At 41.9% G+C, this 15,198-nt stretch overlaps 1 protein-coding gene across 3 annotated transcripts in view; it reads right to left on the bottom strand.

Moving 5' to 3' along the window:
- LOC115090535 (cystine/glutamate transporter-like) overlaps nt 1-14,162 on the bottom strand; it is an 89,643-nt gene extending 75,481 nt beyond the window's left edge. For all 3 annotated transcript variants that reach the window (XM_029599754.1, XM_029599753.1, XM_029599755.1), the window contains exons 1-3: nt 13,799-14,162; nt 10,379-10,505; nt 8,360-8,475 (exon numbers count right to left, since the gene is read on the bottom strand). In XM_029599754.1, the coding sequence (XP_029455614.1) occupies nt 8,360-8,475; nt 10,379-10,505; nt 13,799-14,018 (463 nt within the window). In that variant the 5' untranslated portion in view covers nt 14,019-14,162. The remainder of the gene's footprint in view (nt 1-8,359; nt 8,476-10,378; nt 10,506-13,798) is intronic.
- Nucleotides 14,163-15,198: the final 1,036 nt, after the last annotated feature.

Raw genomic sequence — 15,198 nt, 5'->3', positions numbered from 1 at the left:
GGTGAGACCCAGGCTTTAGGCCTAGGCTGAGCACCAGAGTCAGGCTTGAGTGTAAGATGGGCCCCATGCTTTGGGTCTTGGCGTACTCTCTGGACCCAGGCCTAGGCTCAAATGGTGACTTTTTTTTTTTTAATAGATTTTCAGAATAAACGAGATTTTGATGAATTTTGTTGGAATTTTGTTGAAAACAATTCAAAATGAAATAGGAAATTTTGATCCATTTCCTATTTTGTTTCTCCCGAATGCCCATCCCTAGTTAAAAATGCAGAAATATCTGATTGGCTAGGAAAGTTTTATGAAGCTTTGCAAAATGATTCAAAAGAATGTCAATCATGAATATATGCCAAGGAAGTGATCTTCTTTTGGAACAACAGTATATAAAATGGTTAACTAAATAAATAAAGTGATCTTTTATTTTTATTATATTTTAATATATTGCTTATAATAGTGATGATAGGAAGGATGAAAAGTATTAACTAAAAACCTCTCTAGAGTCATGTTGTAAGATAAAATTGGAAACTGGTCCTACAATGATAATGTGCTTTGGATTACAAGATCTCTGACTTCTAGACATAATAGAGTTTGATTGAACCTCAGTTCCATTAGATATGCATAATAAGGGCCACTAGAACCTCCTTATTTTTAATGTTAAAATAGGTCCCATCAAGGGGCAATGAAGGGAAACATATTTTAAGTTCCACTTTGGCCAATCTGTACTTGTATAACTATCACCTTGATGCCTCATGCCTTGCGTCCGCAGGAAAAATCGCATCTTTGTATTTTGCTAATTGGGATTAGGATTGATACATGTCTTAAAAATGCTCCTGCTTACAGTATAAAGAAGATTTTGGCTTTAGAAATCAGCTTGAGAATTCTCTCACTCAAAATATTCACTAGCCTCTGATTTCAGAGCAGCCTCGGAGGGAACAGAGGAAGGCTGAGCGGCTCGGTGCGCGCAAGGTGCACAAGTGTGCATCCCCTTGCACTTGCCGACCCCGGATTTTATAACATGAGCGTGGCTGCTCGCACATGTTATAAAATCGGGCGTAGCTTTTAATATCTGCTCCTAAAACTTGCTGCTCTATTTTAAGTTCTGATAATTGGACGTGATGCATTTATGTGAGATCGTTGAATTTATACAACGTGATTTTCACAGAGAGCTTCACAGCCTGGCAAGTTTACATCTGTGGTGAATCTAGCATTACTCTTTTCTTTTTTTTTTTTTTTTTTGAGGAAGCCATGCTTTTTGATACTAAGATTCCTTAATGATGCTCTGATTAAATAGTTATCCAGATATGGCAAACCATTATCAATTCTTTTCTTAGACAAACTGCTAAAAACCACCATTACTGACAGAGATATAATAAAAAATATAGGGCAAGGAATCTTAATTCGCCCCCTTCTGAATTCAGAATTCAGTCTGCATATTATGTCTTTTATTGGAGCTACAAAGAATTCCTAATACATTCTAAGAACCTGATTTTCAAAAGCATGTCCATGCTTAAAACTGTTAAAACTGTTTTATACATGTAAATGCATTTTACCCATTTAAGTGGGCTTTTGAAAATTGCTATAATACATGCCATTTAATTGTCAGTAGGTTTTTCCCATGTTAACACAGGTAAATGGCTTTGGAAAATTGTTACGATAGTATGTTACATTTACATGGATAATTCCTTTGAAAATTCACCTGAATATGTTTATTCCTTGAATGGAATCCAACTTGCTTTCAACATTCCAATTCACTTATGGTAGTTAACATTGCTGCTTTTTGTTTTTTTAAATATGGTGATACCCTGTAACTATTTATAATGGAGAAGCTAGCTCTAGGGCATAGCCGTATTTGTAAGAAACCCAGGACCTGCTGATCCATGGTTTATTTTATTTATTTGATTTACATTCCACCTTTTGGCACAACAAAGCACATTATTTTCAGGCACTGTAGGTATGTGGTTTTGGAATCATTTTTTGTAATATTCTTAAGGATGGCCACCTATTAGCTTCCACAAAAAGGGAATCAGAGATATGGTTGATGACCAAGATGTACTTGGTGTTGATTTTCCTAAATTTTGAAAAGTCATCTTTTGACCTTTAGATCTTAAGGATTGAGAAGTATAGGGGCAAATTTTAAAAGGGTTACATGCATAACATATGCGCATAACCATTTTAAAAGCCTCTTGCACGCGCCGAGCCTATTTTGCAAAGGCTCGGGGACTCGCACAAGCCCCAGGATGTGCGTATGTCCCGGGGCTTGAAAAAAATGGGCGGGGAGTGGGCAGGCAGGGGGCGGGCTGGGGGCGGAGCCGGAGCCTCCAGGCACAGTGGCCATTTGCCACTATGCCCGGTATGGCAGGCCGGCCATCGCCGTCGCGCGCAACCTACGCCTGCCCGGATGCAGGTGCAACTTAAAAATTAAAGGTAAGGGGGGGTGGGTTTAGGTAGGGCTGGGGGCGGTTAGGTAGGGAAAGAGAGGGGAAGGTGGGGGTAGCAGAAGGAAAGTTCCCTCCGAGGCCGCTCCGATTTTGGAGCAACCTCGGTGGGAACAGAGGAAGGCTGCGCGGCTCGGCGCATGCAAGTTGCACAATTGTGCACCCCCTTGCGCACGCCGACCCTGTATTTTATAACATGCATGTGGCTGCGCGCGCATGTTATAAAATCGGGCATAGATTTGTGCGCGCCGGGTTGCGCGCACAAATTTATTATGCCCACGCATAGGGGCGGATTTTAAAAGCCCTGCTCGCGTAAATCCGCCCGGATTTACGCGAGCAGGGCCTTACGTGCCAGCGTGCCTATTTTCGATAGGCCGCCGGCGCGCGCAGATCCCCGGGACTCGCGTAAGTCCCGGGGTTTTCAGTCGGGGGTGTGTCGGGGGCGGGGGCCGATCGGCGTGGCGTTTTGGGGGCGGGACGCGGCGTTTCGGGGGCGGGCCCGGGGGCGTGGTTTTGGGCCGGGGCGGTTCGGGGGCATGGCCACGCCCTCCGGAACCGCCCCAGATCGCGTCTTGGCGTGCCAGCAGCTTGCTGGCGCGCGTGGATTTACGCCTCCCTCTGGGAGGCGTAAATCCGTGGAGAAAGGTGGGGGGGGGTTTTAGATAGGGCCGGGGGGGTGGGTTAGGTAGAGGAAGGGAGGGGAAGGTGAGGGGAGGGCGAAAGCGAGTTCCCTCCGAGGCCGCTCCGATTTCGGAGCGGCCTCGGAGGGAACGGAGGCAGGCTGCGCGGCTCGGCGCGCGCCGGCTGCCCAAAATCAGCAGCCTTGCGCGCGCCAATCCTGGATTTTAGCAGATACGCGTGGCTACGCGCGTATCTACTAAAATCCAGCGTACTTTTGTTTGCGCCTGGAGCGCGAACAAAAGTACGTGAATGCGCCGTTTTAAAAAATCTACCCCATAGTTTTTACAATCTGACCCATAATGAATACTTGGACTGTAACTTCTAGAATCAAAATATTGGCCATGAAATCTATAAAAGCAAAAATTGCCTCTAGGACTAAACCTTTGTGTTTTTTCATTTGTTTGATTATTTTTTAAATTTTTAGTTCTTCAATTTTCCTTCTGCTGAAAAACAATTGGAAAAATCTGGCTTTAGACTAACAGACAGTGTCATAGCCATAAAAAACTTCTAGATATTCCCCAAAATGCTATTAAAACTGAAGCAAACCCTTAAAAGGTCATTTAGATCATCCGATAGGCATGCTGCTACCATTTTCAGCTCGATCAGGTCCTCCCAGTTATTTTGAAGCAGAAGTGCTTTTAAAACATAGCTTGAACAGATAGCCGCTTGTTCTGCTAAAACAAATGAAGAAAAATCATACTTTATTAATTCACTCCCTTATCTAATCCTTCAAATAGATGCTTGAATTGATTTAATGGTCACTGTAGGTATCATTGTATTACACCATGGCTAATTCACAATGTAGTGGAAAAGGCTGTTTTAGCATTCAGCTACCATTTATACCCACAGCTATGGCTCTCTACTAATTTATATTCTGCTAGCCTTAAGGAAGAATTTTTTAAGCATTTCTTTATCCATTACAAAAAAAAATCTTCTTTCCGCTCATAAAAATTCTCCATTTCTACCAGGGATACAAAACTATTTCTCATGTTCCTCCTCAATGTTTGCAATAGAAAAATCTATTGCATTAATAGTGTGTGCGTGTGTGGTGGTGATGGTGGTGGTGGTGGGGGGGGGGGGGGTGTTCTTTTTTTTAAATAATTTTCCATTTGTGACTTTAAAGCTCCTAGGAGATTACATAGATACCATACTATATGCTCCTGACGATACTTTATCGCAGGAGATAAAGCATCTAATCCTTCATCCTACTTACAAAACACAGAAAGCTAATTAAGCAATCTGAAAACTTCTTTGTGCAAACACTAGTGGAAAGGATGCTGTTTTATAAGAGTGATCCCATTTTACATAAAATTCTGGTTTCAAAAATTAACAGGATGTGGGTTTGCTTATATGCGGCTGTACACTGCTGTTCGTGTGCTGCTTTCAAAAGGGCCTCTGTTCTACAGATGAAATTGTTGATTCTAACAATGCAGGGTAAATATATAATTGCTCTTTTAATTACTTTAGAGCTTGTTTAAGGCCATAAATACCTTATTTTTAATTATTCCATAGATTATTCGCTGCAATTTAATGCACTGCAGGCTTTTCTGTTGCAGTGCAGGCTATTCTGTCTGCCATGGCTGATCTATTGCTGCCACAGGGAGCATAATGTTGATAAAGTACTGGTCTATGGAGGGCTTAAAACAGCCCTATGAACTCTAAGATAAAGACTAAAATTATTTAAAGTGGCTTTAAACTCACTGGTTGGATGCCCTTTAACCTTACATTTCAGCATTCTAGGGAGCTATTTGTTCCTCTAACCACTGAGAAATGAAAATTAGTGAAGATTTAAAAGTTTATTAGAGAATCCTCTTCGGCTCATCAAAAAAACCTTTGATGGGAATGGGAGCATATCCAAATTTTGTCACAGGATAAAAAAAGAATATTTTCTGCTGTCATCAACTGGATGAGGGACTAAACCCAATCGTTCTGAACTGGTTTAGCAGAAAAACAAAGGAATCTATATTGTATAACTGTTTCTAACATTCTTATATTCATGCAGTTTCTTATTGCCCCATTTAAATAAATCGTAGTAGCTGTAAACAGAGCCAGGAAATTTGGAGGGTATTTCTCTGCCAGGAAGAACAGCGTATCACATTGGCGATTGGGGAAGATGGAGGTCTTTTCTTCCTGACTTTTACTCCTTGCGTCGGCGGAGTACACGCTGGGATCAGCAATTTGCTGCAAAATCCCAGCTCTGGAGAGTTAGTGATTTCAGGACACCGGAGTGCATTGGTAAAACCTGAAATAATTACTTTGGACTCCATTTGGGTGGCACTGGTCTCTTTACAGAAATCTATTTCCTTTTTGACATTACTGACTAATGATAGTCATCAGCAGATTCAAGGTGGTTTGATGCCAGCTTAGAAACTAAAGAATTTGGAAAATTCCATTAGGTATTTAAACCTGAGAGCGCTGAATTTTCCGTTTATGGATCATATTTCTCCGCTGGATCAGTTTAAAAAGTATTTTCAAAAACTGTTAAAAAAATTCCTTTGGAAGCAATTCTGCCTATTGCCAAAGCATATTTTTGGCCTATGGAAAAAAGAAAAAAAAAAAAAAAGAGGTCTCAATTGATAAGGTCCCAGAGAATATACATGAAGTTGGAATTAGCCCTAATTTGACTGATTTTCTGGAAACTTCAGATGTTGTGGCGGTAGTAAATAGAGGCATTCTTTTGGTTACATGTATTTTTCCTCAGGATTGAGATATATGAGATTGTTTTTTCATAATAGATCTACATTGTTTATGGACAAAAAAAAAAAAATATGGATTTATCAAGATGTCACAAGATCATTGCAAAACTGTCGGAGAAATTTTCTGGCTATGCGCCAAGAGGCCCAGACCTAGGCCCTTGGCGCACAATTTTATGTTTGATACCCATGTAAATATACCTAGAAATTGCATGATATTAGAAATGTGTACTTTGAGCAGAGCTGGTGCAAGGGTCTGTAGCGCCCTAGCCTGACCATGTAACACTGCCACCCCCCCCCCCCCCCCCCAATCCACCCTGATTTGAATGTGCCCTCCAACAGTAGTAGATACATAGAGTTATGGTCGTCCTCTTACAGTGCTCTTGCTCTTTCTCCCTCCTTCTATCTCCCCTTGCGATTGGCACCTCACTCACTGATGCCACCCTAGGTGCCTGCCTAGTTACGCTGGCCCTGACTTTGAGCCTACTCAGCTGAGATCTTTCCTTGATTCTTGCAAAGCTTCAGTGTCCATCACTAGCTAATGGGCTGTTCTACTGTTATTTAGCCGATGTAGTCTTTTCATATTTTCTTTTTTCCTTTTTCCTCTTTTGGTTTGCTCACTTTCATTTTATCTCTCTCTTTCTTTTCTTTCATATTGGATCATAGCGAGTTTGGATTTGTTTTTCATTTTTCTATATATTTCTATGATTGTTTATTTGTTAGACCCAGAATTTTTTTAACAAGTAGTCTTATGTTTATTTGTAAACTGCAATAAAAATTTTTAAAAAAATCTTAGAGGGTGACTGATCTTTAATCTTATTAGATTAAATTAAATCTTATTGTGCCTAATAAGGCTGCCCTTGCCAAATCTGCACCACTAGTACCACTCATGAGAAAAACTATATACATCAAGTTACCCTTCGGCCAGATCTGTATTAGTGCAACTATCCCATCAAGGCCTCAATTCTTGCTTCTGCAGAAAAACTGTATCCTTCTCCTGTAAAGGAGCTCCTGTTCGACTGGATCGAGAAGATTATGGAGTCAGAAATTGGCCTGTAAATATTTTTTTACTACACTCAGTATAAAGTGCAAGAAATAATGATTCATCTCAGATATCCCTCAACTGTAGATTCCGCCCTGCTTTATTATATATGCTACTGTGGTGGCATTGTCTTCATAGAAATATCTCCACCTTACCTTACAGATCATTGTGTAAAGCTTCTCTGTAGGGAATGACTCATTTGAGAACATATGGTTAGGAGAGGAGATTTTCATCTTGTTTCTTATACTGTCTCCCCAAATAGGTTTACTGAGAAGCAAGGCGTCTCAGCTTTTTTTTCTTATTTTATAAATGAGCTCCTTGAGCTCTGATGGTTTAATCCAAACCATTCTTTGATTGAGATTGTTATAACTGATGTTTTGGAGTTAATATAGATGAAAGCAGCCCTATGCTATGCAGAGTTTCTTCCCTGATTTAAGATTATTGACTATTGTCAACCTATAATGATGTCAAGCAGGAGTTGTTACTTGAAATATTATGTCCTTTATTAAGAACAACATTCTGGTATCTTCCCCTGGTGGAGTTGTTTTTTTTTAAATCCAGGCAATTTGCATTCTCCTATATTAATATTGTACCTGGAAATAGTTCCACCTGGTCAGACACAATACGTAATGCAGAATTCTGGAAACTGACACCTCTCATGTCACTAAAACCATGAACCGATAACTTTTCATTTACATGGGGGGGGGGGGGGGTCCATTTAAAACCAGTGACCTGAAAAATTATTTCCAAATAGCAGCTGCCTTGGTAGGGAAGATCTCAGGTGATGAAAGTTGGACTACTTCATCAGTAGATCTTCCATCAGCTGGAGGCACAGAATACTGGCTCAAACCGGTCTATGCTCAATGGATATAGTAGTGATAACACAGATTTAAAAATAAATTTCTCTGACTCCATCAGCTGTATGTGGGACTAAGCCCAATCATTCTGACTGGTGTAGCAGGAAGAAAAGGAAGAATGTTATTGATGCTACAAATGCTAATGGAAATTATTTTGTTTCAGGTAAAAGATACTTTGGTTCCAATGGCTTCAGCTTTGAGTAGAAACATCACAGATTGATTATGCTGATGAATACATGGTATGTTAAACCCCTTGACTTGGCTATCTCTGACATAATTATTGTGCCATGTGCCATACTGTGCATTTTATGTATTGGAAAGAGTTGTGCCATAAGACCATCCATTTTTAGTAACTAGAGAAGTATAGGATGGTCGAGCAACACTGTCACCATTTCTCCAGTAGTTGAAGACTAATCTTAACTCAATCATTACATAATACATTTAGTCCTGATTCATCAGGGTCTTTTCCCACAGACAAAGACTGGGAGAAAAGCCTCAGAGAAGATTGCCAGTGCCAGTCACATGCTTGGGAGACAGGATGGTTGGTTTTAGCATGCTGCTGGGAGTGGAGCATTTTCCTTGATTTTTGGTCAGGATTGTGGTTCATAGCCAATCCCTCAGGTTTCCTAACCATAGCATGCTTATCTAATTGCTCACAGATTCCAAGAGAAGTGATCAGTTTCACAGCGAGGGACGGTGCATGGCAGGGAATAAAGAATGGTTCAATTAGGTAACGTCCAAAAGCCAAGGAAACAACAGCAATGTTGGCAGGGCTAGAAAAGAAAAGAAAGATTAAAAACAATTAAAGTACACTTCTTTCATTCTATGTATTTTTTTTAATACAGTCTTATGATTGCTCTAACATACTGTCTACCATTGTAGACTAGAGATGTGCTTCATTTTTTTCTGCCGGGTCGGGCTTCTGGTCGGGCGACTCGTGGAAAACTTTGTTTTCCAATGGGTCGTTTTTTTTTCTTGGCAATTTTTGCCGAAAAAAACGGAACCCACCCCAACCCTTCAAATTTACTTAAATACAACCCCCCCCCCACCATTCCAATCCCCCCCAAGACTTATTAAAAGCCCTGGTGGTCCAGCGGGGTCCCAGAAGCGATCTCTCCCTCCCGGGCCGTCGGCTGCCAGTAAACAAAATGGTGCCATGGCCCTTTGCTTTACCATGTGACAGGGGCTACCGATGCCATTGGTCGGCCCCTGTCACATGGTAGGAGCAATGGATGGCCGGCGCCTACCATGTGACAGGGGCCGGCACCTACCATGTGACAGGGGCCGACCAATGGTAGGAAAGTAAGTATAGGGGGGTAGGAAAGTTCCCTCCCAGGCGGCTCCTAAATTGGAGCGGCCTGGGAGGTAACTGCGGAAGGCCGCGGGCATCGGCGCGGGCAGGTTGCACAAATGTGCACCCCCTTGCGTGCAGCATCCCCTGATTTTATAACATGCACGCACTGGCACGCGCATGTTATAAAATCTTGTGTCCATGTGTGTGTGCTGGGTAGTGCGCGCGCGCAAGTTTTTAAAATCTACCCCTAAGTGCTTATCCTAGTTTTTGCTCCTCAGGTTGGCCGGGGCTGGAGTTGCTAAAGATGAAACCATTCCACAATGGTGACACTTTGTGGCCAAACACAGGATGCACACGTTAGGTATGACAACATGTTATGATCTGTGGCCTCTGCTAGAGCAGAGAGGGCAGACAGTTAAAAGAAATTGCAGGAAACTTATCTGGGAACCAAAACAAGCAGGAGGAAACTGCCTGATCAAAATGTTAAAAAGAAAAAAAATTGTTGTTGTTCACATGTTGCCTTGACTTTTCCCTAGTCCCTCAGAGTCTGTGTTGTGCCCGTGATCTCATTCTTCCAAAGGAAGAAAGAACACAGCTGAGTCCAGATGTTCAGCAGTGTTTATCCAACAACTACTTCTTAGCCCACGGTGCATGAAAACAGCAGTTACACCATCTTGTCTTTACTGACTACTTTGATTTAATAGTTTTTTATTTCTCTATTTCTCACCGCTATTTCCACAAAGATCTGTATTCCTCTTTTATTTTCAGAGATGGGCACACCAGTTCAGGTTAAAATCTGAATACTGTCCAGACTAGAAGGAGGTGGGAGGAATTCAGACAACAGGAGCTAAACTGGAACAAGATGCAAATGGAGCTGGATAATTCTGAACCATTCATGGCTCAGCTTAGATAATCAAGAACCATTAATGGTACAACTTACATCTCCATATTTGTACATATTCGGATGTCAGTAAAGCTCCAGTTCAGCTATAAATATTTGTGGGTTCACACAGTGTAAATCTTAATATTTTCTTTTAGCAATAAGTTTCAAAACCATACTTGAAGCTGATTGAAGCCGACTCATTATCCAAGTAAATCTAAATCAACTATTTTCATTCCCAACCCTGCTTTGAAAAGGTTCTCCTAGCCTTAATCTTCCCTCTAACCCTCATCAACATCTTTTCTTCTTCTCTCTTTTTCTTCAGTCGTTTGAAATTTCTACAGCTTGAGTCTGAGAATGCTAACATTAAGAGATTTTTAAAAGAACGGAGATTTGTAAAGCCTCTAATCCACCCAAAAAATATTTTTAAATAAAATCATTTTTATTACTCATGATTGTTCAAACTGAAATAGATGCATTGCTGCCAAGTTTGTTTTCTTACCGGATCATAACAAATTCAGACCATAGTCTTAGGAAGGCTGGCACGGGCCCTAGGGTCTCCAGCAGGTAAATATAGTTGCCCCCAGATTTCTTGATACATGTTCCAAGTTCTGCATAAGATAAGGCACCTACAGCAATAAAAAGGCATTTAAGTTGAACAAAAATGTCAAACTTTACCACCCTAAAATAGGAGGAAAGGATCCATGTAGAGTAGAAATTTGATGGCACAAATCAATAATGATGATTAACTAGCTAACAAATATATCTTTGCTAAATGTAGCAGGTTTAATGGGGGAAATATTGGAGGGAAATCCTTCAATCTGAGCATGGCTGAGTCTGGATATGACCTCTAAACTCCACATTTGGTATTTGAGATTTTATCTGATTTGGAAAGTTTACCTGGTCTAAAACTGTGGTGATCAGGAAACAGCCCAGTTCATTGTAAATTGATATAAGATGTGCTATGTTGGGGTCAGACTAAAGATCCATCAAGCCCAGCATCCTGTCTCTGACAATGACCAATCTGGTTGAAAAGAACCAAATGGGTTCCAAAGAGTAGATCGTTTCCAGAGACAGAAAGGAAGTTCTGGAACAAGGAGATATGAGATGAGTGTGAAAGGGGGCAGATTCAGGAGTAATCTAAGGAGATATTTCTTTGCAAGGAGGATGATGGATACATGGAACAGTCTCCCAGTGAAGGTGGCAGACATAGAGACAAGGACAGAATTTGAATTAAAGAAAGCATGGGCCATGCAAGGGGGATCTCTGAGGGAGCAGTTGGAATTGTAGAGCCAAATAGTTGGTGCAGGTAAGCAGACAAGATAGGCTATATGGTCTTTTTCTGCCATCATATTCCTATGTTTGATTCTATCCTTGTTGCTCGCTGTGAGGGATAAGTGGTGATTTTTTCAAAGTCTGCCTGACTAAAAATGGTTTATGGACTTTCCCTCTAATGGTTTTAGGTTATGAACACATTTGCAGAGGTATTGAATTATATAAAACTGTATTCTTAAGTTGAGCATGGAACTTTGAAAAACCTTGCTGCCAAACTTGTTGAGGATTCTGTTGTCCTTACCTGGGGGCATGTTAGAGTGGAGCCTTGATTTCTTTCATCGCCAACTCCCCCACTATTTAGGTATGCAGGAGTTTTACTACCCCGTAGTGAGATCATTTTCTCATCCAGAATTTTAGATCTCATTTCTGGGAATCTGGCAATCCTGAAAAGGGGGAGTCCCATGTCTTATCCATAACTGTGTCTAGCATTGAATGGAATGGTAAGGCTGTTGGTTCCACCAGAATGACCACAATCTTTAAGATACTGAGTACTTCGGATCTGGAGTCTGGGACCTTCCATGTTTCGACCTTCAGCGCCATACCCACTTTTCCCATAAATTTTGAGTAAGTTAAATCCTCAGGTGGGGAAGAGGTTTCTGGTGGTTCCTCCAGTGAATCTGATGGAATCCCCATGGAACTACCCGGCAAATTTGGTGGCGACTCCTGTGGCCGATCGTCCAGTTCTGGTGAGATTTCCAGAATAGGTTGTGTACCCAGGTTTGATAGATTACTTTCCTTCTTGTTCAGAGATGGAGGATACTCTCTATGTGGGGAGAGGCTTTCTTCTGAAGGGCTCACGGGCTGATGTAGCCTAGAATGATCCTCGGTAGACAGAGTGGCAAAGAATGTTTTTAATATGGAGGTAATTTGGTCCATCGCCTGCACAGCTGCTATGCCCTGGGCTAGGATGTTCTTTTTCTAACAGAATTACATCCATATCTCAAGAAGGGCTCCATGGAGATGGGGACTTTTTAATGCATCTCCTCGGAGGAGTCACAGCCGCTAACAATATAGAGGAATCTGGTGTTCTCCGATGCTTTGATGAAAGTGGTTCTGGAAGGGAAGTCTTAGATCTCTTTTCCAAAGGCTCTTGTAGGAGAGAAGAATGATGCCGCTTGGGCACCCAGGATGAAAGACCTAAGTGGGAGGATGTGGCATGAAGCGGTGGAGTGTAATTGAACATCTTCTTGAGCCAAAGAATTGGATTCCTGAAATTCCTCTATTAGTAACTCTGAAGGGACTCTATCTGGTCGACTCAATATTGCCCATTTGTGTCCTTCTGTAGGAGGTACATGCCTGGTACGTTTAGACAGGACAGGCTTAGTTTTGGATCTTTGATCACCTGCAGTGGCTGGAAGCTTCCCATGCGATGTTTGCATCATAAGTGCATTGTGCAATATCAGGTTCATATGCTTCGAGGCAGGCTGGTGTGTTGCCATGTTGCATGGGTGGTGTGTCGAACGTCATTCTGAGTCAGACGAGTTCTGTGCCCGATGCGCGGACTGCTTTGGGAACGTCAATGACTTATTAGCGTCGTGCTTCTCGTGTGTCGCACACTCCAGCACCACATGGGACACAGCTTTCATTTGCAACTTCGATGCACCTGGAGTTGGTTTCTTGGTGGATTTTGCATGTGTGCCTGATGGCTGTACTGCGTCGCCTGCTTTCAAATGGAGCACACTGGGACTCTTACCCATTTGGCTCTCTTTTGAGGCGGTTTCCATTGGGCCTATTAATGATGCCATTTTCACCGGGTCCAGATGGTGGGATTTTGGGCCCGGGGATGAATGCATTGATCAACAGCCAGCAGGTACAGGAGAGAGAGCATAACTACCCATCACCAATGCCTCGATCTCTCTCAATCTGGCCCTCTTCATGGCCTGTTGCCTCTGCGTGCATGGAGATATCTGGCCGTAGTCCTGGCAGGAGGCTTGGTCAAGCTCGGGCCTGAGGCATAAATAACAATAATTATGGCCATCCATGAGGGACATAATCTGGCTGTATTGGCAGTATTTAAATCCTGGAGTCATGAAGGATATGTTAGCACTGACAAGTGCTGTTTTTGGGCTTCACTACTGTGAAGGAGTGAAATAAATGTGAGGAGAAAAAATGGAGAGACGTGTCCGCACAACCATTCAGGGCATGGAAAGAAAGAAACTGAGAAGACCTGCAGGGAACGTGCGGCAAGAAATACATAGGCGCGCACATAGCAAAGCCCTGCAATCTTGGAGAGATAGCTCAGCGCCTGTGACGCCAGATGACATCACCCAAAATGCAGCCTGCTTATTGATAGAAAAACAAAACATGAAACAATTTTTTTCCATGTACACTCTTAGTAATATGCATTTCATTCCCAGTAGGTTGCCATCCTATAATGTGACGCTGCACATGCACTGTGCACCTATCCTTATGTGTGCTGTAGGACACTTCACAGATTGAAAACTGTGAAAAGTCTACATTGAACATACTTCGCACTAAATGTGTATTACTCAGGTGACATAACTGCATGCATTTCCAATCGGAATAACTCATGCTATTGATAATGAAACCGATACAGACTCACAAGAAAATTAAAAAAGAAACTCACCAAGCATGGAGATAATGCCACAGGCAAACCAGACGAGCAGAGACAGACCCACACTGCCCGAGTTTTTCAGCACTCCTTTGGGAGAGATGAAGATGCCGCTCCCCACCATGGTGCCAATGGTCAGGGAGATGGCTCTGACCAGGGTGATCTTCCTCCTCAGAAAAACAGTATCCTCTCCCGTATTCCTTTTGACATCTGAGCCCCCTTTGCCCTTAACCATAATTAAAAAATAATATTTTTAGGTGAATGTATTTTCTTCCTCCCTCCCTCCCGATTCCTCCTCTGCTCTGATTGTCTGATTTTCCTGAGTCTGGATTGCTGCATAACAGTCTGCTCCAACCGTTTTGTGTGGATGACTTTCCAAGTCCCAGAGCCTCTTCTCGGTAAGAGGGGAAAGTTCACATCTCTCTGCAGTAAGCCTGTGGGAAAATCAGAAACACAAAACAGAGAATGAAGCGGTGTCACAGAGATTGGAAGAGACGGAGACAGGAAGACACGTGCAGAGCAACAGTAACATGAATAATACACACTGTCTGCATGCATGTAGAGTTTAGAAAACTCTCTCAAGGGACACCACAACATAAAGTCAGTTGTCTTGGGCTGTAATGTTTTTCGTGAGCAAAGAAATAAAATAGAATTCCAGTTATACTCACTATACAGTTTGCTTTTCAGTATTAATTCATTGTTCCCCCTTACATTTGATACTTCATGAAAGACATGCCTGAGTACTTATAAACTGGCTTGAATTGTTATCTTAAATTCATACTATTATCCTCCAGGTGAGAATCTTTTGGAACATTCCTTTGTTTATGGCATGCCCCATCTTCTTGCAAAGAATGGTTCTGAGTCCTAGATTTTAGGGAAACACCTATTTTTAAAGAAAGTTGCTAAAAAAAATGTTGTGGAATGGAAGGCCCATGTCAGGAAGGTTCCGAATGAGACATGGGTAGATAATAGGGATGAGTACACTGCTGGCTCAGAGCCAGCTACCAAGAGCTGGAGCCAAAGTTCATGGCTCCTGTGCATCGATAGTTGAGAAACAGTATCTTAGCAACAGTTCATTAGGCAGAAGCAAGGCCAAAAATCAGACCAAGGTCAGGAACCAGGAAATCCAAGCAACAAAATATAGACAGGAATACAAGGGACTGTAGCAGAGATGCCAGAGCACCAGGGCAACTGACAAAGAGCTCATTTTAATATGCAAGGTTTCAGGGCTTAACATGAGATATTTCAAATATCTCACATTATCCCTGCGTTAGGGCATTTACAAAAAACAGAGAATGGGAAAAAAGCCTTAGTAAATCAGGCCCGTATATTCCTGTTAAAAAGAGAACTAAGAAAAAGTATCAGTCCAAATTAACATTTCAACAAAACACTAAAAATATGTCTGTAATTCATAA

The sequence above is a fragment of the Rhinatrema bivittatum genome, chromosome 4 (genome assembly GCF_901001135.1).
Source record: "Rhinatrema bivittatum chromosome 4, aRhiBiv1.1, whole genome shotgun sequence".
NCBI classification, from domain to species: domain Eukaryota; kingdom Metazoa; phylum Chordata; class Amphibia; order Gymnophiona; family Rhinatrematidae; genus Rhinatrema; species Rhinatrema bivittatum.
The sequence above is the reverse complement of the archived record's forward strand: the minus strand, read 5'-3'. Positions and strand labels throughout refer to the sequence as shown.